Source organism: Genypterus blacodes, unplaced genomic scaffold (genome assembly GCF_046128005.1).
Source record: "Genypterus blacodes isolate CSIRO-AG114 ecotype Tasmania unplaced genomic scaffold, CSIRO-AGI_Gbla_v1 ptg000061l_1, whole genome shotgun sequence".
NCBI lineage: Eukaryota > Metazoa > Chordata > Actinopteri > Ophidiiformes > Ophidiidae > Genypterus > Genypterus blacodes.
Window position 1 is genome coordinate 2,761,139 of NW_027466873.1, and position 21,728 is coordinate 2,782,866.

Consider the following 21,728-nt stretch of genomic DNA (forward strand, 5'->3'; position numbering starts at 1 on the left):
GCTGGCCAAGCCAGTCAGCCTACATTTAGATTCCACCCTCATATAAGATATTGGGCTACAGCCTTTGTTTGACCCCCATAATTGCACCAGCATTTAAACAAGCAGCAAAAGAAAATGTTTCTGCTAGAATGGGACTTGAGTATGCATAACAGTGTGACAAATTTAGACTCATGGGAGCTTGAACCAGACAGGCGCCCCTCATGGAGCCTAATGAGCAATCAATGTTGAAAATTGATCTGAAGAATGGAAGATGAAGGAGAATATCCTTCTTTCAGCCTAAATGAATTCCTAATGGTCTATGTCAGTAAGCCTTTTTGTCACGTCTTTGCCACATTGCTACTCAGTGAGGATGTTGGCTAAGACTCTCCATATCATGATCATGTTAGTTTGAGCTCATTAGCAGTTGGGTTTAACCTAAACTTTCCATTTGCCCCCTTAACTTTATGCTTATAACAGTCATACTGAGGATTAAAAGGGCAAATTGGCCTATAATATGCATACAGATGTATGTAACAGGACTAATGCCTTAAATGTACATAGTTTGAATTTGAGGACAACTCTCTAACTCAAACTATGCATAATTTAGGCATTAGTCCTAAAAGAAAGAAACTCTTTTGTTGACTTTTTGTGCAAAAGGTAGAAATTGGAGTCCATTTCAAAGAGAATAGAAATGTGAGAAAACTAAATTTAAAGCGCTCAATGATGTGTAAAATTCCAAAAATGCTATTGCTAATTGCTGCGTGTAGGATAAATTAAATTAAATTTTTAATTTAGTTTTATATTTAGGACAAGAAGGATGACTGAACTGCTGAGGTAGGCATCTATATGGTAAATATAGTCTTTCTTCCCTCATAAAGTCCCTTAAGCCCTCTCGCCTCTGTTCAACCCAAGCTAGCGAGTTAATGAACCGTCCACATGCGCCTCTAAAACTCTTTCTCCGAGAGGAAAAGCCTGGTCAAAGGTGATTTCAGGCGCATTAACCCTCCCTAACATCCGCCTAAGAGCCGCCGTAGTGCACCAGACAATCCGGCGGTACCGCGACGTCAGCGTGGCACGGCGCGCGGAGCCGAATTGGCCGGAGCCAGCAGCAACGTCACTCCCTGACGCCGGCATCAGAGCAGCACGGGCGGCCATCCGCGCAGCAGCGAGTCGCTCCGGAACTCGGCGGTGAGGAGGACAAAGCTGGACTGAAACTCTCGCTTTGGGCTTGGACCGGACGGCGACTTTCTGTTTTTTGTGGCACAGGTAAACCATACGTTCGGAGTTACCGCGGAGTACGCCGCTTTCATTCAGTTTCCAGGTGTATTTTGTGTTTGTTTAGCCCGGGACGGCATGGATACCAGACGCAGGGAGCAGCACAATGAGCTCCCTGCACCCTGGCTGTTATACTGTAGCCATAAACTGTGTGTTGCTATGGTGCTGCAAGCCAAGACGACATCCCACCTGCTGCTACTGCGACTACACTATTTCACACTCTCAGATATAAATGTACTTCTTTATTCAGTAAGTATAGCAAATAAATACACACACATATCAACTGTCATGTGTTAGTACAGTATGAATGTAGCTATACAAGCACGTGTAAGGTTTGTTTTACTTGTGCGCTAGTTTTTCCAACCCTGCTGTCTGCACAAGAGTGATTTTCTTTTCTGTCATGTCATTGAAATTGTATATTTGCTTTATTTTGCTTATTCATCAACTCTGCGAGCTCAGAAGTCAATATTCTTCCCTCTCTCCCTGCTCAACCCCACATCTAATCAGGCTAAATCAGGTGTGTGTGTACTCCAAGCAATCAGGATCAGCCAGGCACAAACTCTTGATTGAGCAAACGTGATTATCTAAATCATGCGTGGCCACAGAGAGGTGACAAATTGCACTTCTGGGGTCCCACAGGGTCTGGATTGAGTACCACTCCAGTAGAGCACCTTGGGTTTGGATTGAGGTAGACGGGTGTCGAAGCAGCCACCGGAGCTGTTATTTATTTCGTTGTTTGTTTGCTTGCCTGCCAAATGGCCAAATAAATTTACAGAAATGGAAGATTTATGTTGACAATGTACTTTTCCAGAGACATTACCACATTGGCGTAATAATAGCATTTGCACTTGGACTACCGACCCTCCACACTCTGCTGTGCACTCGGGGTTCATACCATAGATTAGCCAGACAGTGGAAGGTCATTGTGTGTATTTTTCCAGTCAAGTGCTCTTGCCTTTGTGACTACACACTCAACACAATATCACAAAGGCATCCCGCCTGATTCCTTATCCTTCTCACCCTCTTTTGTAACTTGTTTTTTTTTCAGTGCCCAAGTGACACAAAGGACCGAGGAGCTTGAGCGAGCACAAGATGCTGATTACCTGCACAGCATTCGTCAGAAGGACGTCACTGAACACAGACAAGGAGAGCAGATGTTTGCTGTGAAGGTGCCTGGTGCATATTTTTGTTATTCTGTGGTTTGGTTAGCGAGGCATTGCTGTGATAGACAGACATTCCTTAATACCTCATCTCCTGTCTGCTGTGACAGAAAGGAGAAAATCACCATATTGGGTGGCGATGAGGCCAGGAAGGAGGGAGAATTATGAGTCAGACTGGAGGAGAAAAGCAAACTGTCACTCTTTAAACAGACAGCTTGTATGCTTATTTTAAGAGCGAGTCTGCCTGTTTTTTCATGTTCAGAGCTGCTGCAGGGACTGAGTTCTTTTTGATTTCCACAAATTACTACCCCGCCCTTTTCCCTTCTGCTTTTGATAAACCCTTATGTTTATACAAATGCCGCAGATTAGAGCCTTAACGCCTTGACTGAGTGCTAAGTGCAGTACGGGGGGTCCAAAGCATTGTTGTTTTAGTTTGCACACTTCCTTATCTGAGCTGTCAAGAGGGAGGATTCCTTTCTACAGTAACTTAGCTAGAGCAATAGAGATAGTGGTTGGAGAGGAGGGGTGGGAGGAGTGAGAAGAAGAGAGAATGACTCTGAGGGAGTGTGCCTGCTTAACCCAGCCACTGAGTGACTCTTGTATCCAAGGACGAAGGTAGCAACGCATCCGAACGCCACTCTTCGCCCACGGACTGCTGTGAAGAAACGAGACGGACACACAGGCACTCTGCGCTCCTATGGACTCAAGAAACCTGCTGCTGCTTCTTCTTCTTTCTCCTCCTTCTTCTTAGGGGCTCTTAGGATTCAACTCTGTCTGTCTGGAGAGTCAGCGCCGATGACTGAGCACAGCATGACCACGTCCGCAGGGAAACGCGCAGAACAATAGTCGTTTAGCTTGATTAGTGGGAGTACCCTTTCTCCCCACCAAAACAACAACTGCAGCGGAGAAATCAACACGTTTTTCTCTTATTTCGCTGGTGTTTACCGCACCTCAACTGGTGCTTATTTGTGTATGTATTTGGCAGAGGAGCCGGCTGGAGAGGAGGTAGTAACAGGTGCTGCGTGCCAAGGTGGATTTGGAGGTGTGGAGGAGAGCTGAAGACCATGGGAAAATCAAACAGTAAACTCAAGCCAGAGGTGGTGGAGGAGCTGACGAGGAAAACCTACTGTGAGTACCTTCAGGTCTTTATCCATTTTCGCTAGTCTCAAGATAAGAGCGGGGAAAGTACTTGTTTCAGAAAGCCTGCGTGAGATTTAAGGGAACATTATAGCCGCAGGTAGAAACCTGCCATTATGTGATGAATGTGCAGCATGTGATGTGAATCTCTGAAAGGAAATCTTGCAGTTCTTGAAACCACATTTTCCTCCCACGATGCTCCATGATATGCAGTGGTAGTCTGAGGCACTTTCTCATTATTGACACAGCGGCGTTACAGCGAAATATCAGCCGGGAATAAGCTGCTTGTCTGATTTCAACATTTGCATCGGCGCTGTGTGAGAAATTGCCATCGGTTGTGGTCTGGCGAAAGTTGTGATCGGCATCTGTATATCATGATGAAGGAATTTACGAGGGAGAGTTTGTGTCCCCTTCTAAAACTCTGGGTTTGGAAGGGATTCTGAACTGCTTTTGGTCCAAATTCACAGCTACTGTAGATGTGCGGTGCGGTTGGTTATAGAGACACATACAGAGGCGACATGATTTCATGCTATGCTCTGCGTCGCTGCAATTAGATGTGACATTTTCGGGTTATTGTGGGGAAAATGACAGCATCAGAGGAGAGATTGACCCACGCCGAGAGCTGCATCCTGTTCACCAACATCCATATTGCACGGATCAGAGCACCGCAGATTGGCAATGTTGTGAATTTACTCGTCTCGCCTTGTCAACACCGAGAAACGGGCGATGATTTTAAAGTAAAATGTGTTTATTCAGTCGCAGTTTTATGCAGATGAGAGTGAACTTACCACCCTGCTGTCTGCACAGAGACACTATATTTATCATCTGTGTCTTATTTCTGGGAACGCAGCGTTGTTATTGGAGCGGCAACAGCGTGCAGGTGTGGGTGGGAGTTGACATCCATTGCTTGCTTAATGACAGTGTTATTTGTGTAGTGGCTCTCTCCGTAGCAGAACCAAGGAAGGGCTGTTGTGGCAGGAAATTACTGTGGAGGAAGATTGGGCTTCGTGCTGGGCCGGGCTGCTTGATGTCCTTTACTCGCTTTCACTCTCTCTCTCTCTCGCTGGCTGGCTGTGTTCCTCACTTACCCTTTCACCCTGTCTCTCCGGCTTTATACCCTAATTGCCCTCTTTGAGCAGGGAATGGAATAGTATAATTAGGATCTTATCTGGTTAGCATCGCTGAGAGTGGCGCCAAGCTTGTCCTCCCAGCATGATCGCTCTCCCTTGTTCTGCTTCTGCTCGACTGAGAGCCTTTTTTCATTCCTGCGTTCCTTCGTCCTCGTGCCCCTTTCCCCTCGCTCTCCCACGAGTAGCTTCGCCTGACATTTTTACTCGACGGGTCCCTTTTGGTTCTTGACAGATTTGGGACTTTGGTATACACGTCTGTGTGCCCATGTGTCTCTTTGTTTCAGTGGCGAGAGAAGTGGGGTAATGTTGTTTCCTGGCAAATAACGCCCGCTCTGTTGACAGGCAACCAACAACTCCAGACGAAACTGGGGCCTGCCGGGCTCGTCATTCATGTGAACAGATTGTGTTGAGATATATGCACTTGTACTTTGTGACAGGTGTGAAAATGGCAAGGCATCTTTATAGGCAAATGAATATGGCCTCGCGTATGAATCATTAAATCACTTCCCCGGCCAAAGGCAACATTAAGTTAAGCACAGTCTTGGCTAGCATGTGTTTTTCCCCTCAACACTCTGGAAAATGGTAAAAGTCTTGCACTCAGAAAAAAAGAAGTACAAAGTGGAAAGCGATGAAAGGGTTTTAGAGACGGCCATGTCTAGACTGCAGAGTTCTAGCACTAACCTTACTAGTGTGTTGCCTTTGTAAACCAGAGTTCATGTTTCAGATATTTTTCCTTTTATAATAAGAACTTGTGTGGTTTGGCACATGTACTAATCATCCATATATGAATACATACTAGCTTTAGTCCAGCAGAATGAATACTTTGGTACAACTGTACAGTAATTATGGTAAGAACACCAATCACTCTTGGAATCTTTAATTGAACATTAAAAACAGATGTAATTTGTGTGAAACGGGGATGAAATAAAGAGGACTATAGACAGGATAATGTAGACCTAGACATTCTTGAAAACTAAAATAACTAACAGGGTGACTCAGCCTTCAGGCATAGAGTTCACACATTCTCTGAACATTAACTCGTCTGGAGACTTCACGTGGTCTCATGTGATGACGGGACTGAAATATTCATCCAAGCGAGCACGGAATGAGCTGGTTTTAAATTCGGGGTTAAAGTTCAGCTATATCAACCATTTTTGAATAAAGAGAGTCCATACTGGAGCGTGAAGAGACTGAAGGCAATTGATCTCTTTCAGTTTCCCCTGTTAGATGTTCTGTTAGTGATGTAACTCTGCGATGAAGGTTTCTGAAAATGTCTGTATCAGTAAATGGTTCATTTTCAAGAATCTTTGCAGGGACCTGACAGCAGAAAATGGCTTCTTTGCTTCTATGTAGTCCAAGTCTCTGTGAAGGTTTTCCAAATGACTAGCTCTGGCATCACATGGAGAGTCCAGCAGCAGTCCCTATTAAAACTGACTGCAGGAAGTAGGCAGGGTCAGTGTGTAATAGCCCTGTAAGTTGTGTGAGCACTGAGAGAGGTTTGTGGCGTGTAAGTGCAGGGCGTAAGCGTGGATGTGTTCCATCCATTGTCGTCCCTGCAGGGCCAGTGGTCATCGTGGGCCACGTACTCGCCTGCTCGGGCTGATTGCGTTATTTCCTGCTACCCGTGGGTTATGTCATTTTTGTTATTATATCACTGTCTTGGTAAATTGCCTCAATTCCTGACTACATAATGGTTTCCCCCGCTCGGTCGACGGTGGTGAGATTGACCCTGACATTTATTTCCCCGGAATGGGTCCCATGATGGGTTTCTTGTTGAGACGCTGAGGCCAGCAATGTGTCTGAGGCAATGGCCACAGTAATATTTTGCTTTTGTTATGCCTGTAGTTTTGATCAGCTGATGCTAGTGTCTTTCAAAACGTATGTGTTGTACTCAATTGTAACAGAAGTCCTTATCCAGGTCTACAGGTAGTGAAAGTTTGGGGCTGCACCTTTTATCTCTTTGCCTCTGTTTTGTCTGGTTGCACACCTTAGAACAGTCCTAAAATATATCGTACTTCCTTTTAACTACATGAACACGTATGTGCTATGAGGTCATGCCTTTCCTGGAGTCGTTCCTAGCGTTCATTGCGATCGTCCTCCAAAATGAATGTGACGTGTGCGAGGTGCAGTACCCACATGAACCAAAGGGGCAGTTAAGCCACAGGGACAGACGATAACGATGGGAGAACGTTTCCGACCTGCACGTTTAGAGGGTAGGGATGATGTAACCTGAATATAAATCTATATGGCCATATTCAAACAAACTCCAGAAAGAAGTACGACGAGACCCAAACGTTGATTATGTTGCTGCGCAGTTGAACATTACAGTAGATGAAATGGCAGATTATGCAGCTCTTTGTATTTATAAAGCCCTTGCCCACAAAAACGTGTGAGCAGACGGTCTCTAAGGCCGCCTGGTTTAAATAATTCTATTGATTTCCCAACCCTTGTTTTCATGACTAATGCCAGGGGTGGAAGAGGCCAAAAATTTCTTTGGCTGCTGGAGAAAGTGCAAAGAGATGACGGAGTGTCTTGAGGGATTGGTTGATTAGATTGTGGGAGATAATAGCGCTTGTGTGGGCATGATAACGCCTCCTGCCTGCTAAACTGTTCCTCCTTTAAATCTGCTGCTGACCCTCATTCTTTCAGCCTTGTTAGCCTTTCCCTGTTATTCCCGCTTGTCCACTAATGTATAGGTCCATATCATATAAACACAGCTATTTTCTGTCGCATTTTGTTGACACTGTTGGATATTACCGGTCACGTGTGAAGACAGGTGTTGGAAAGGCCACAGGCGAAGATGATCAACGACTGTACAAACCTTCCCTCCTGGCTAACACTGGCTTTTTTGTTTCTCTTACAGTTACAGAGAAAGAGGTGCAGCAGTGGTAAGTTTGAGTGCATGAATTTTTGATCAGATTTGTGTCTGTACTCACAAAGCTCAGGAGAATCCGCCGGGGGGGGGCCCTTACCTAGAGCACTTTGCTAAACCAGCTGCAATATTTGCCTCCATAAATCCACAGATGGAGAGAGAACGTTTAATAGTTTGTTCGGAAGTCTCGATTCTTCTCCCTCACGCCTCCCCGGAGATCTAAACGTGTTCTGAAAATAGAACGACTTTGAAGCCTGGCGATAAGGGCGGCGAGTGACTTTGAGAGCCAATAACGCCGATACAAACATTTCCGCGGCGCGTTCCTCAGCAACCTTTTTGCCCCCATTTGCAAAAAGGGACGGTGATAACAGAAGAACGGAAAGGGCACGAGGTTGTTTTGCCTTTAGGAGCTTAATGACTCAGACCCACAGAGGCGCGACATGATTGCAGATTACCAAACCTTCCTGTCACGTACTTATTGACACTATTAATCCCTGCGACCCGCCGCATCGTCGTTTTTTCTTAATGCAGCCTCTAATTATTGTAACTGCACTTGCATATATCAAAATAAATGATAAGCCTCAGAACAGGATGAAATCGACATAATGCGGGTGATGGGTACGCCTGATCATTCCTGTTAACATATGGATTTCTGAATGTTTTTCTGTTGCTGCAATTTATCTGCAACTGGCAGATGGAAGAGACAACGCATCTTCATTACCGAGATGATTCAGCCACGAGCGTAGTCGTCCCTTTTGTTCAGGTCGCGCTGCTGTTGGGCCTTTTGTTTCTTGGGGAAATGAATAACAAAGAACAGTGAATCAGAAGAGGGGGCACTGTTATAAAGCGATCACTCTTCCATGTTCACACTTCATTTCTCCTGCCTTGCTTTTTGTCTTTTTGGCAACCTAATTCGGCACGCATGGAGAGAGCTGCTCCGCCTCAGAGCTCTGCTGCCGTCCCTGCCCCCGTGTTTGCGAGGTTTATGAGGGGAAAGGATCCAGGACACAGATAGCCACACAGCAGCAGAGGCGGCCGTTGGATATCAGCGGGCGCTGGCAGGTCCAAAGCCTCCGAGCTGGCCCGTCTCTGAAGCCGCCCGAGTGCACTGAGCCAGAATTCCCCCCCCTTTTCCCTCCCCCGGGGGCTTGTGCAGCCAGCTCACCATCACTCTCGCTGTCTTTCACAGGACAGTTCGCATGAAACCTCGCTTGAAGATCAGCGGCAATCAACACAGCCGAGTGTGAGGGATGAGAGGGAATTTTACCAGGGGAAATGCCAGATGGCGTGTAATTAGAGCACAGGCACATAAGAATTAGCCGGGTTAGATAAATGCCTGTGGTGTGCATTAAGTCCGTTCCCCCATTCTAATGCGCCGCTAAGGGAACATCATTAGTATGCTCTGGACTCACCTGAAATCGATAAGAGAACGCCATAGCGCGGTGATGTCCCTGCCAGCGAGGCTTGAGCGAGCAAATCATCATGCGTCTCTTTAACGAAAAGGCCACGGTGGATGCCAAGCAGTAGAAGCCATTGCCAGTAATAAATACGTTATCTTCATTTTGGCTCTCTGGCCTGATGCTCCGTGTGACGCTTGCCTCGTCCCCTGCGAACACAGCGGAGAGACACACGGGTACAGTCCCATCTTAGCCTCTTAGCACTGGTGTCACAGTGTCAGATCTCCTCGTACACGATGTGCTGTTGGCAAATAAAGGTGATCATGATTGTGACTGTGACACTGTGACACTGAGCGAACGCGTTACACCCGCGCACCGTCCATGTCTGCCAACTGCTAACGGTGTACAGTATGGTGGCATGCAATACAAAATCAGGCCACATTATGTCATTATTAATCCTCCTCCTGTCAACGTGACAACAAATGGAATTGAAAATAGATGCCATCCCATTGTTAGCTCATTGCATCTTATCTCGTCTGTAGTCGCATCAAATCAGCCAAATAAGTTCATATATAAAATAAATCATACACTGTACTGTACTTGGTTGTCTGATTTGCCCAGAACGAAGACACTCACACGCGTAATGAATCCAATTTACATGAAGTCAAACACAATCAGCCATCGAGTCGAGCTCTGTCTTTCGTCGTCCTGCATATCACCAGATGATGCAAATGTTAATTATACTCGCCCCTCTCTCCTCTCCCTCTTGAAGTTTTACCTCGCAGCTCCTCTCCGTCTCTTTGGGCCGCACGGAGGGAGATTGAAATCAAACGATCCGGCCCAGCCTTTAGTTCTGCTGCTGGACTTAAGTACAGCCTCGCCTTATTTTGAGAAGCCACGACACTTTTGCTGTTGTTTGAGAGCAAATGTTGTTTTTTTCCCCCCAGTGCTTTCGAGTGTGTGTTATTATTTCCCATGCAATCTCCTCATTCTCATCCTTATCTATTTATCTTGGTAAACAATAACAAACTCTCCTTCCCTCCATCTCTGAGGCTGGTTTGAACCCCCCCCCCCCCGGCTGACTGCGTTTGACATTTCCTTGGAAATGCTTCTATATTTAGGCTAATGGAGATGTTAAGTCGCTCTCCAGATCCACCAGCGAGAGGAAGCTGGCGGACGTATCCATCAGCTACGCATATTATCAAAAGAGAACTAGAGAGTGATTTGATTTGAGGTAACCGCTCTGTGCTCTCTATTGGATTAGGGCAATCATCTTATCTGTGAAGGAGACAAAGAGCTCCGCGCTTTAGCTTTTTGATCTAATTCACTCATTCAAAGATAATTAATAATGCATATCACGTTTATCCTCATTTTATTGTCTTGGTTGTGTATTCTCTTTGCCTTGTGATTGATCCCCCCTCGTTACGTCTAAAAACAATCTGTTTTCCCTCCCTCAGGTATAAAGGCTTCATTAAAGATTGTCCAAGCGGGCAGCTCGACGCTGTTGGCTTCCAGAAGATCTACAAGCAGTTCTTTCCTTTTGGAGATCCAACCAAGTTTGCCTCTTTTGTCTTCAACGTCTTCGACGAAAATAAGGTTTGTTGAGCCAATTACGCATGTAGTTTCATTTGCGCTCATATTTTATGTGTAATGTGTACATTGCAGTGTTTTCATTTGTATTTGTTCATAACGGCAAGAATAATAGGTGATAATAGATTTGTTAAAGTTTGCAAACCAATTCTAGGTTTTTATGCTAATTTGAACATTTATATTTGAGAGTTTAAAAACTCATCTGGTTTATTGGATAATATTATAATAATATGAATATTTGATGAAGGAAAGAGCTCACATTAAAATGAAAATGTAACGTAAAGCTGTGCAAGCCAATATAACTCAACTGAAATATAGTGGAAAATGACAATATACATACAATTCTCTGAACCACATTTATGTGAACAAATGTCTTCCATGTTTGCTAACATACAGTATGTGCCAGTACACACACACACACATACTGTACATCTCTGATGGCTAAGTATTTGCTGCCAATATCTGACTGCTGAATAATAGTTTAGGCTGCATTTTGGATGTGTGAAATCTAAATGTTTAAAGTCAATCTAAAAGCACGACTGTGTGTCCAACAATGCGTCCTAAACAAAGTCCTGAAGGAGAGTCATAGTTTCAATAGTAACATATTGTGCCAGAAATCCAAGCCAAATCCATTTTTATCGAAAAGGTGCATATTTTGGAAGTAAACTCTTCCTTTATTCTTAGGTGGGTGTTGCCTTTAATAAACATGAGGATATGATGATAAAACACATTTCAGCAAGCCTTAACTGTCAGAGTGTGTGTGTGGGTGGGTGAGTGAGTGAGTGGGTGGGTGTGTGGGGTTGCATGCAGTGCACAGATTGTGAATGTGTTTTGGCAGATGAGCAGTAGAGGAACGGCGTCAGTGAGCCCCTGGTGTTTTATTGACTTTGGTTAAGAGGCTTTGTGTCGGGCAGATCAGTCAGCTTGCCTGATGTTTATCTGACCTTCATTAGTGTTTGGCATCCTATAGTTAGAGAATCATTTGATCTTGACAGTTTTGTAATCATGATAATTTCTCAGTTTATGGGGCCATCAGCATGTCTGGCTGGTCAGATGTCTGCTGGAGATAAAGTCAACGGAGCCCAGGGCCGTAACTAACTGGAGACTAGACCCAGTCACAGTGCCTATAGGTAGCAAAAGCCTCAGACGTGCTGGAAATGAGCCGGCCCTACACGTGGCTGGGAGACCAAGTGAAAGCAGCACTTGTTTGGGTTCATTTGAAGTTGATAGTTACAAAAAGTACAAAAGATGATCATTTCCAAAGTTTATGTTTTTGTAGAGTTTCTACAACTTTCTGTATGTTGAAGATGTCCCATACTTATAAAAATGAATTTCAGGTGCAGCAGCTAGTGTCAACTGGCAGTTTGTGTTCATCAGAAATTGCAGAAGTCTGGAAGAGTGGGTTATGCTCGAGAGGAAGGACTGCAACACCAGAACATATGCAGGGCACACATATACACAAAGTTTCCCCTTGGATATGTGGTGTAAAGCCTAAAGTGAACTTGCTCCCTCATCCAGTTAATGTAATATAGGCACTGATTATGGAGGTGATTTTTGAAGGGCTGGTGTGTATACGTGTTACTTACATGGCAGGATAGACAACCTGATCGATTGGAATTCGTGTAGTACTGGGACTTGCTGCAGTGATACGTCTGTACCACTATGCTGTGTATGAATATAAATCGGCATATGGAGATGATTCCATTGCCGGGGAGCCCCCTTTAGAAGCCTGTGTATTTCCATTTTGTTTTTCCGCAGTGTCACCGTGTGAATCGAGTAATCGCCATGTGGTTGCTCAAGGCTAAAATCCAGAACTCAATGAGCATTGGCAGGGTTTTGCGGTTTTCCACTTTGCTTTTAAACGAGGAGAATTTTCTCTATCAGCCTCACAAAGCGACGTCTCACAGCACGACACTGCAGGCCACAATTCCGAGATGGTAATTGGAAATTTCCCAGCTTCTGCAGGGAGACGCCGCGTGTGGCATTTTAACAAAGCCCAGAGGAAATAAAAGTGTCAGGGTAGAACATGTTTCACCTGGTTTGACAGAAATATCTCAAAAGCCGTTTATGATGTATAATCATTGGGAAATAAAGGTGAAACACCTTGCCCCAAATTTACAATGCTTGTGTATTTGAGGGCCATAACTTTCCTGAGATGTATCCAATAGCATCCATCTTACTAATGGCCAGAGGAGACATATCTGTGCCTCAGGAGAGAGCCAGGTGCAGGGCAGAAATAGCAGCTGACTTGAAGCCAAACCCTGGCCCCGTTGTTTTTTTTTTTTGGAGCAGGAAGGAGTTTGATTAAGTAGACAAAGAGTTCATGAAAGTAAGGTGAACTAAAATGTTGGTCTTGTCTCTGCTCCCTCCCTCTCTCTCTCTCTCTCTCTCTCTCTGTCTTTCCTCTGTCGCTCTGTCGTAGGATGGACGCATTGAGTTCTCCGAGTTTATCCAGGCTTTGTCGGTGACCTCTCGGGGGACCCTGGATGAGAAGTTGAGATGTAAGTGCCTGCGCTCTCCCCCCCGCCCCTCCCCAGATTCGACACTTAAATAACAGGATTCCGCATTGATTGTCTTCCGCTGCATAACAAAGACAGACCGGCTGGACTCCTGGAGGACGGCAAATAAAAGAATATTAGCAAACTACAGCTGGCTTTGGTAATCTGGGGGTCACGACCTCTTAAGGGGGTAACCACTGAAACACTCATAAACAAACTAAAATGTCTTTAACAGAATGGAGTCATTTATTTTGAAATCCAAAATGACCACCATCAGACTTTGTATGTTAATAATATATACATTAAATACTAAGAGAGTGACACCTCCACATGCGGACACTGGTCACATACTCAGAATGGCAAAATCTGGTTAATTCTGTCCAAGTTTCCATCATAAATCCCGTTTTTGCCTTTGTAGGAGTAATCAGTACTGCGAAGCTGTGATTGACTGATTTCAAAGATGATCTTACATTGTTGCAGTTCTGCAAAAATGAAACACTGCATGTGTGGGCTGTACTCTTTTCAAAACACATAATTTTACGCAACCTTCTGTTTCGCGGAACTTTCCGACCGCAACGTGGAGTCAAATTATCCCCGATCTCTCCTCGTAAACTCTTTATTTTCTATACAGGGGCGTTTAAGCTGTACGACCTTGACAACGATGGCTACATCACCCGCGACGAGATGTTGAACATTGTAGATGCCATATATCAGATGGTGGTGAGTTCTTACAAACGTCATTAAAAACTGAATACGTTGGAACGGTGCAAAGCGTCATGATTTTATTATCTTAGGGAAACACTGTGGAGTTGCCAGAAGAGGAGAACACGCCAGAAAAGCGAGTGGATCGTATTTTCGCAATGATGGATAAGGTTAGTGCTCTACAGTTGAACCGTAAACTTTGCCCCGGCATCGATGGTAGCAGTGCAGTAATTTACTGTTCAGCAGAAGTGAATGCGGCCTTGTTGCCACCCTTGGGGCTTTGACATGGACGCTGATAAGTTTAGAGCTGTTGGCCGCGGCCGTTGCGGCGTCACTAACACCGCCGGCCATCTATAAACATCACAGTCTCCTCCTCGACCGGGGCTCAGAGCTAATACCCTCTCCCCCTGCTCCCACAATCCGCCCGGCTTTAGTGAAAGACGAGACTGGGGCCCGCATGGGTGCTTTTGTCAGCCCCACCGCTGCCAAGATCGACCCGCCGGTCAAAGCTGCGAGGCACTGCAGCGCTCAGTGATTTGTATTGGCAGAGAGTGGCCACTGTCCAAGTGCACTGAACCAAGATCAGGGCCCAACTGCATTGAACAGCAGCGACATTGTACTGAGAGGCACTGTGCCCCCTGCTGGTGACACTGTGTCAAGGCGTTAAAGGGCCTCAGGTTCACCGTGTCCTTCTTATTCTTCCTGCAGAATTCCGATGGCAAGCTGACTCTGCAGGAATTCCAAGAGGGCTCCAAGGCAGACCCCTCTATAGTTCAGGCTCTGTCGCTCTATGATGGACTTGTGTAGAAATGTAAGGTGAGTGGGGCATTAATGATCAAGGTGAATGAGGAATTTAAGACTACAGACACACTATTACGCTTGGAGTATTTTCAGTTCCTGGCTGTTCCCTCCACTCTATGATTTCAGCGGGTACCTCTCATTCTAACTGACGGAATAGACATAGAATTCAGTCAGAAGGCTGCAGACAAAGTGAAGAAGCCACTTGCAGCTCTCGGTTTGAGCTTATGAATTATTCAAAGGCCCATTTTATGGCTGGCAGTCAAATAGTCTTGCAGTGCTGAGTGAAGAGGGAGACTCGCTGCCTAATGTATTGCTCCGGCTGCTGCCAATTGTTGCCGACATCCTGCTCAGCGTGTTGTCAACTGTGAAGCGGGCATATGAAGGCATGTTTTTTAATAATGCGTCAGCACTGTTTGGCTATTATCCCGCATGCTCTGAACAATTGAGGTACCAATGACACCGCTTACTGTCACGCCATTCACCGCCGATCACTCTCACAAACTCCTTCAGATGGTGCCCCGACACGCCGATCCAGCGTCATCGCACCTTGTAAACGGGAGGAGGACGGGAAAGCAACACGCTCCATCCAGAGGCGGAACCGGAAGTGTTTTTGTCGCACGCATGTACAGTACAGCGTTTGTGTTCAGTAGCTGTGCGTATACGTTTCCACTAGGATTGTGAACAACCTGTCCTCCGATGTGACGGAGAACTCCAAACATGTCATCAAAAAATAAAAACCAACCCCGTCCGTCGTTGATCTGAGCTTCTACAACTGTGTGGCACCTGTTGAGTATTGTGGGCCGTGTTGGAACAGTGTTGTGGTTCTTCGACGGACACTCTCAAAGAACCGAAGCCCTGGTGTGCAACACGAGGCGGGAGACAGATGCGAGCCGGTCAGAGGAACCGCTCGGCCACTTCAGAGAGACCCTGCACCTGGAAGAATCTGGAAAAATGTGTTACTGGAAGAGAACGTCAACACTAACTTAAGTTACGAAGCAGTGTAATGTATATTGTACAATGTAAATAGAATGTTAATTTATTTTCTGCTTAGCTTTGAATTTCCTCATAAAGACGGAATGAAGTTTTATTTTTTATCAAAGGTGTTGAGATGTATTGCACTGTATTTTTCCATGATTACCTTCTTTCTCGCACTCCTGAGGTTTCCTGTTCCTGAGAACGAGGCCTTTTTTTTTATTTGAAGAAGAAAGCTGAAGAAGTGGGACTTTTATATGGATTATTTTACAATGTTTGTCGTCTGTGCATCCCATTGTGTTTTTACTTCCCCGTTAGCACGAGCGTCTAGTGTCTGCAGTGTGCACAGCCACATCCTGAACGACACGGCAGCAAATCTCCACGGCTGACATCTGAATTGAGGCTCACTATTCTTTAGAGAGCATCGTTACTCCGCCCTCTACACACACACACACACACAAAGCCTCAGTCATTGGGAGGCACAAACACATACACACACACTCAATTCTGGCTGTAAAGCTTTTGCGAGCTGTGTGGTTGCAGTCGTCGACGTTGTATTTGTCCCGTGTGTGTGAAGCCAGAGCATGCGACGTTGCCTTTTTCCACATCCTCCAGTATTTAGTTAAGAGCATTAAGATGTTTCCAGCTTCACTGGTTTTCTTTTTTTTTTTGCCTTATGCAAATGAGAATTTACTAATGGATAAATGTAATTTACATGTTTAACAGTAGAAAAGCACAGAATAAAATGCATTTAAGTGGCCACGCTTTTATTTGCTTGAGTACATACAAATGTTAAAGTGCTTTTTTTGTGTTAAAGAAAGAGAACAATCCCAGATGCTCCACCTTCATTTCCATTATAATAAAAGCAGAATATGTTACAAATCAAACTGTGCACTGAGGCCTTCCATGTTGAACTGCAGCGCCTGGGAATACGAACCCATACAGGCCAAACTGGTAGAATCTTATCATCTCTGAATATCTCCTTTCATGAAGAATGGCAGCATAAGGGATATCTAGAGATGAAAGGTCGGGTCTAAAGACCTTTCGTCTCCGTGCTTTTGGTAAGTGTTCATATGTGTACTTGCAGTCTTGATTAATAACATTAATGTTTGATCCTGGTGTTAATCTAAGCTTGAGACACTTTCTCTTTGTGTAAAGAATGTGTCAGGCTGAGCAGCTGTCTAACAGATTTTCTGGCTGTCTGCACACTTTAGAGGAGGAATCCTATTTAGATCCCGTTTCCGCTTTAAGTCTCCTTAGACGCACACACTGTTATCTATCATAACTTTATCTTTTGGACAGGCAATCTCAGACAAGCCATTTCATCCATTCATAAGCCTCCGGGCATATTTCTCTGGGTGGGCTAAGTATAACAGAAGATTGGGAGTCAGCTGAATATAAACGATGGCTATTTATAAAAAAAACCGTGGTGTTACTGAGACAATGTTCTCTGCGTGTCCTTAACAGAGACTCCAGGCTGTAATGCGCGTAGAGTTAAAGAACTGCGTCTCCACGGGGGCCCCCCTCACTCCGATCGCAGGCAAACTCGGAATGAAGAGGAGGAATCGAAGGAGGTTAATAGCTGGAAGTCACAGTGGGGTCAGGTTACACACACTCACACACGCACACGCACACGCACAGACACGCACAAATCAGGTTGGGTCTCGGGGAACCTTTTAATACCCATCTCCGCCCCTGTTTGAAGCGTCAGCGCACCAGCTCTCCAGGGGCTCTCCAGCAGCACTGAGCCAGTCCACACGCTCCGGTCCTTCCAAACTTTACGCACGGATGTACTCCTGTGGAAGTATTCTAACATCGGGATTCTGCTGGATTTCAGTTGAGGCGCATTATTCCAAACATCTTTTTTTTTTTACAGAACCGATTGGAAGCAGCCCCAGACTTGTTTGATAGCTGTAAAAACAACTTTCTAAAAGACGCACGTTTGCTTTTTTTTTTTTTTACTTTATGTGACTCACCTCATTCCAAAAGACAGATGCAGTAAATTTAAAGACAGAATGAGCGGTGTCTTGTTGAATTGCCTGGTCCTGGCGCTGTGTGTCAGCGCGCACAGGCTCCTGGCACTCCCCCGGGTCGAGGAGGATGATGGACCCGATGACAGCGCCTCGACCCTGGCCTTTGTGTTCGATGTTACCGGCTCCATGTACGACGATTTGAAGCAGGTGATCGATGGCGCCTCGCGGATCCTGGAGAAGACCCTCAGCCGGAGGACCAGACCCATCAAAAACTTTGTCCTGGTGCCGTTCCACGACCCAGGTACGTTTGAATAAAACTCGTATTTTACTTCCAACTCGTATTTTACTTTTTTTTTTACTATTTGTTTTTATTGAAGCAAACATTTTACACGACATGACAGTTATAGAACATTTCGGAGATCATTTTTTATATAGAAAGAGGGGGGAAAGGAGAGAGAAAGAAAAGTTGAAAACTATCAGCATTTTCATTGATTTTTCATTTACATTACCAGTGTGAACGTTTGATCGTTTAATTTAATGATCATAGTAAACTTTTAGTGTGGGATCTGCCAAAATTGTCACTGTGATCAGGACTTCACAACACAACACTTATATCACTACTCACTAACACCACAACACCATGATCACATAACGTAGTTCTTGATTCAATGCTTTTATATTGTTGTCATTTACATAGATCTACTTGAAAAGTTCCAAGAGACAGCGTAGCAGCACATTTCACAGGTTGATTCAACCACAGATTTAACCACATGCACCAGCAGCTTACAGGAAACCCTAAGTGGAAGAAGTAGGCATATGTGAGCTTTTAAAGTGGGCAGGCTGTGGGGACAGGTAAGGCTCTCGGCTATATGGGAGAGATGGGAAAGCTGGGAAAGCTGGAGCTTGAAAATAAGAGTGCTCTAATGGGGGAGGGTGTTTGAGCACTGATGAGAAGCATATGCTGTCTGCTTGTGTGTAATTACCCCAATCACCCCCCCCCCCCCCCCCCCCCCTCTCCCCCCCTCCACCTCCTACCCCTCTACCCACCCCCCCTCCCTCTACCTTCTACCCTCCATCCAAACCTCCGGAAAACCCTCACAGCCCCAGTTAGCCAGCCGGGGGGATGGTGGGCCGCACTAACACCACACATTTTGTCTGTGTTTAATGTGCCCTGCCCTCAGGGACCTTGTAAACTTCCAAGATTGCAAAGAAGCTGTGTGGCTGACAAAGAGGCGTGACAGTGCTGTCAGTGCTTTACAGGCACTCACAGGGACTTGAAAGCCTCCACTGTCGGAAAGTTGATCGAGAGCGAGTAAGAAATGTCATCGGTTTGACACATGTCTCCGAGCTCTATATCATTACTCTGACCAATTTATGGTAAAACATCAAAATGCTCCTCAAACTGTTCAAATCACAAGCACAGACAAAAGTCAACAAGCTCCAGCTCTGCCTGATAATGTTTGCTCTGTAATAACTACAATGAGGGAACTCTGTGTTCTGTGGGGCTCTGTGGTATAAGCAACATGTTCTCTATATGTTGGTCAATGTTTACCATTTCATAGAGTGACTCGAGAAGTTGTCCAAATAAGTGTCGGCCCCTGATGAGCCCTCATTTGTCACCCTGGGGTGTGCTTTAGAGGCAGGGACGTCATCCAGCAGAACACGCCGAGCACAGCTGGGGCTGCACTAAACTGATGAGCCTGTCATCATCAACGCTGGCAACGTTTCAGCTTTATGAGTAAAACAAAAGATAAACAATGTAATTCTGGCAGTGTAGGAATGCAGCTTTTTTTGCATACTGTTTAGGGATGTTTGATTGATGTTACTTACACAAAAGCTACACGCCTTCGTTTTGGTAGTGACGGATTGAACCGTTGTTAAGCAGAGATGTTCAGTCTGTGGATGTTCTCTTCTCTTGTCTGTGCACACACTGCACCACTGGGAGGGAATAAATAAATGCTTGGTTGTGATACATTCGTTTTGCTGAGTTTGAAGAAAAATACCGGCTTGGGTTGGAATGCGTACATTTTTATATACTATAAAAGCCCTGAAGCCTTTCATTAAACTGGCTTTATTTGATTTTGTTTACTTTAGAAGTCTCTCTGCCGGTCTTCTTTGATGTGTAACTGCAAACTTGATTCACACCATGTTTCCTCTCAGATATTGGTCCTGTGTCCATCACCACGGATCCCAGGAAGTTCCAGCAGGATCTGCAGGAGCTGTTTGTCCAGGTAGGCAGCTGGACACTGAGGTTGTATAAATCTGGATTCACTGTATGGTTCTAATCCACACCGTGACTAAATCTCTTAATACAAACTGATGTTGGCTTCAGCATCAAGGTGAACTGTGACCCCATTGAAGCGCATACATTCCTTCGATTGACCTTTAATCAATTCTTACTAGCAAAATTCCGTCCTACAGCCAAAATTATGATTTATGGTATTACAAAAGAGGTCGATCTTTTTATTTGTATTTTGTATCTGATCAGCCTGATTCGATCCATGTGTGATTCTGCCTCACAGGGTGGGGGTGACTGTCCTGAGATGAGTATAGGAGCCATAAAGAAAGCTCTGGAGGTTTCCCTGCCTGGATCCTTTATCTACGTCTTCACCGACGCCAGGGCCAAAGACTACCGGCTCAAACGAGATGTTTTGCAGCTGGTGCAGCTCCGTCAATCACAGGTATGATCCAAGAAGACACGCAAGCTTCTGACAGATCAGCCTTAGACCGATTTGACTGTTCTGATGTTGTGCCATAATCCAATGTTGTTCTTGGAATTTCATGCATGGAGCTTCTTTCTTGATAACAAGGAAATACAACATACAATTTTGAACACATATCACTTGAATTCATTGAATCTCTGTGTTTGCCTCTGCTACTGCACAGGTGGAATGGCAGTGACATTGAGAAACATTTGTGTGAAAACTTTGAATATTTGTTGCTCTGTAAAAAATTTAGCTATTAACGACTCTTGGCTTCTGGCTTTCAGGTTTTTGAGTATCTTTTAGTGTTTTTGCATCATATGCTGTAACAAAGTGAATGATCTACAGTCCACACAAATTCCCTAACGCTCAGCAGAACAGGGGAATGTTTCTTCAAAGTTACTCGGTCTCAGCTAGTACATCAACCATGACAGCGAGCATTCGTCTCACTTTGGAGTGTGGAGTTGGACATTTGTAATCCTCTTGACTCACTTGTCCCCTTCGTTCCCAGGTGGTGTTCGTGTTGACTGGGGACTGTGGGGATCGCTCTCAGCCAGGATACAGAGCCTACGAGGAGATCGCTGCCACCTCCTCTGGACAGATCTTTCACCTGGACAAGCAGCAGGTCAATGAGGTGAGCACATGAAGAAGAGCTGTACTGCAAATGAGATCACTGCCAAGGAACTTGCTCCCACTAAAAACCCTAATCCACGGAACCAATAAATTATTTTTAAAGCAAAATTTAATGGAGACCAGAAGCAGCAGGGAAACAAACTTGACCGGTTGATGTAATCGCTTAGATTTGCTGTAATAAAAATGATTCAAAAGCTGGTATTGTATATAAACTCCTCAGTCACGATATCAGTGACCGACTCTGTTAAATCGGAAGCAGCGTGTAACAGAAGCCCTGCTGGAGAAGCCAAAGACAGCGGGCTTACTTCCTAGGCAGACGTAAAAGAAGCCAGAATTTCCTTTGCGAGAGACACTGGTATCCTGCATGTCAACACAGGAGATGGCTGAGCTGAGGAGAGGGCAGGGCTGTGCCGGAGCCGGAGCCGGAGCCGGAGCCAACAGCCCTGCACACTGGTGGCCCACTGAACCGATGAACTCTGGTGTGCGTGCGTGTGTGTGTGTATGTGTTCAGATCTGTTTCCTGTCAAGTCATGCTTGAATGTAGCTATACATACATCGCATGTGTGTGTGGCTGCTCGGTTCATTATCGCGTCCATAATCCACCCAGCTCTTGGTGTTTGAATGTCATGTTCGTGTTACACTGCTGCAGTGTTGCTGAGGGACTCGGCGACCAAACCCGCCCTCTCCCTCACACCTCACAGCCCCAGATGGCCAAAGTGTGGCTATGTGCTAGATGAACCTGAAGTGTCTTTACATGTTCTCTGTGAACATGTGAACATGTGCGTTCTTACATCCCATGCTGATTCTATCATTCTCTCACAGTATAGACACAGCAAATCCTGAACCACAACATCCACTCATGCATGAATAAATCACAGAGAATTTCTATAGATTGACGATTTTTCCA

At 45.2% G+C, this 21,728-nt stretch overlaps 2 protein-coding genes across 3 annotated transcripts in view; both read left to right on the forward strand.

The window, feature by feature from the left end:
- The first annotated feature begins 799 nt into the window (after window positions 1-799).
- Window positions 800-16,379, forward strand: LOC143003506 (neuronal calcium sensor 1). Of its 2 annotated transcripts, none has more exons than XM_076154253.1 (10): window positions 800-1,245; window positions 2,303-2,423; window positions 3,400-3,542; window positions 7,545-7,569; window positions 10,408-10,546; window positions 12,963-13,041; window positions 13,670-13,758; window positions 13,833-13,910; window positions 14,449-14,556; window positions 15,052-16,379. In XM_076154253.1, exons 3-9 carry the CDS (start codon window positions 3,479-3,481, stop codon window positions 14,545-14,547), a joined length of 573 nt encoding a protein of 190 aa, XP_076010368.1. In that variant the 5' UTR covers window positions 800-1,245; window positions 2,303-2,423; window positions 3,400-3,478; the 3' UTR covers window positions 14,548-14,556; window positions 15,052-16,379. The 2 variants fall into 2 exon arrangements, with proteins under 2 accessions (XP_076010368.1, XP_076010369.1); XM_076154254.1 differs by lacking the exon at window positions 800-1,245 and adding an exon at window positions 1,271-1,503.
- A 1,149-nt stretch (window positions 16,380-17,528) lies between these two features.
- hmcn2 (hemicentin 2) overlaps window positions 17,529-21,728 on the forward strand; it is a 44,544-nt gene continuing 40,344 nt past the window's right edge. Inside the window, exons 1-4 of the mRNA XM_076154252.1 lie at window positions 17,529-17,787; window positions 19,647-19,717; window positions 20,009-20,167; window positions 20,700-20,822. Coding sequence (XP_076010367.1) covers window positions 17,529-17,787; window positions 19,647-19,717; window positions 20,009-20,167; window positions 20,700-20,822 — 612 coding nt within the window. The remainder of the gene's footprint in view (window positions 17,788-19,646; window positions 19,718-20,008; window positions 20,168-20,699; window positions 20,823-21,728) is intronic.

Coding starts and splice junctions, on each gene's coding strand:
- LOC143003506 (XM_076154253.1), top strand. CDS start 3,479: ATGGGAAAATCAAACAGTAAACTCAAGCCAGAGGTGGTGGAGGAGCTG. Junction 3,543..7,544: donor GCTGACGAGGAAAACCTACT/GTGAGTACCTTC, acceptor TTTCTCTTACAG/TTACAGAGAAAGAGGTGCAG. Junction 13,042..13,669: donor CCTGGATGAGAAGTTGAGAT/GTAAGTGCCTGC, acceptor TTTTCTATACAG/GGGCGTTTAAGCTGTACGAC.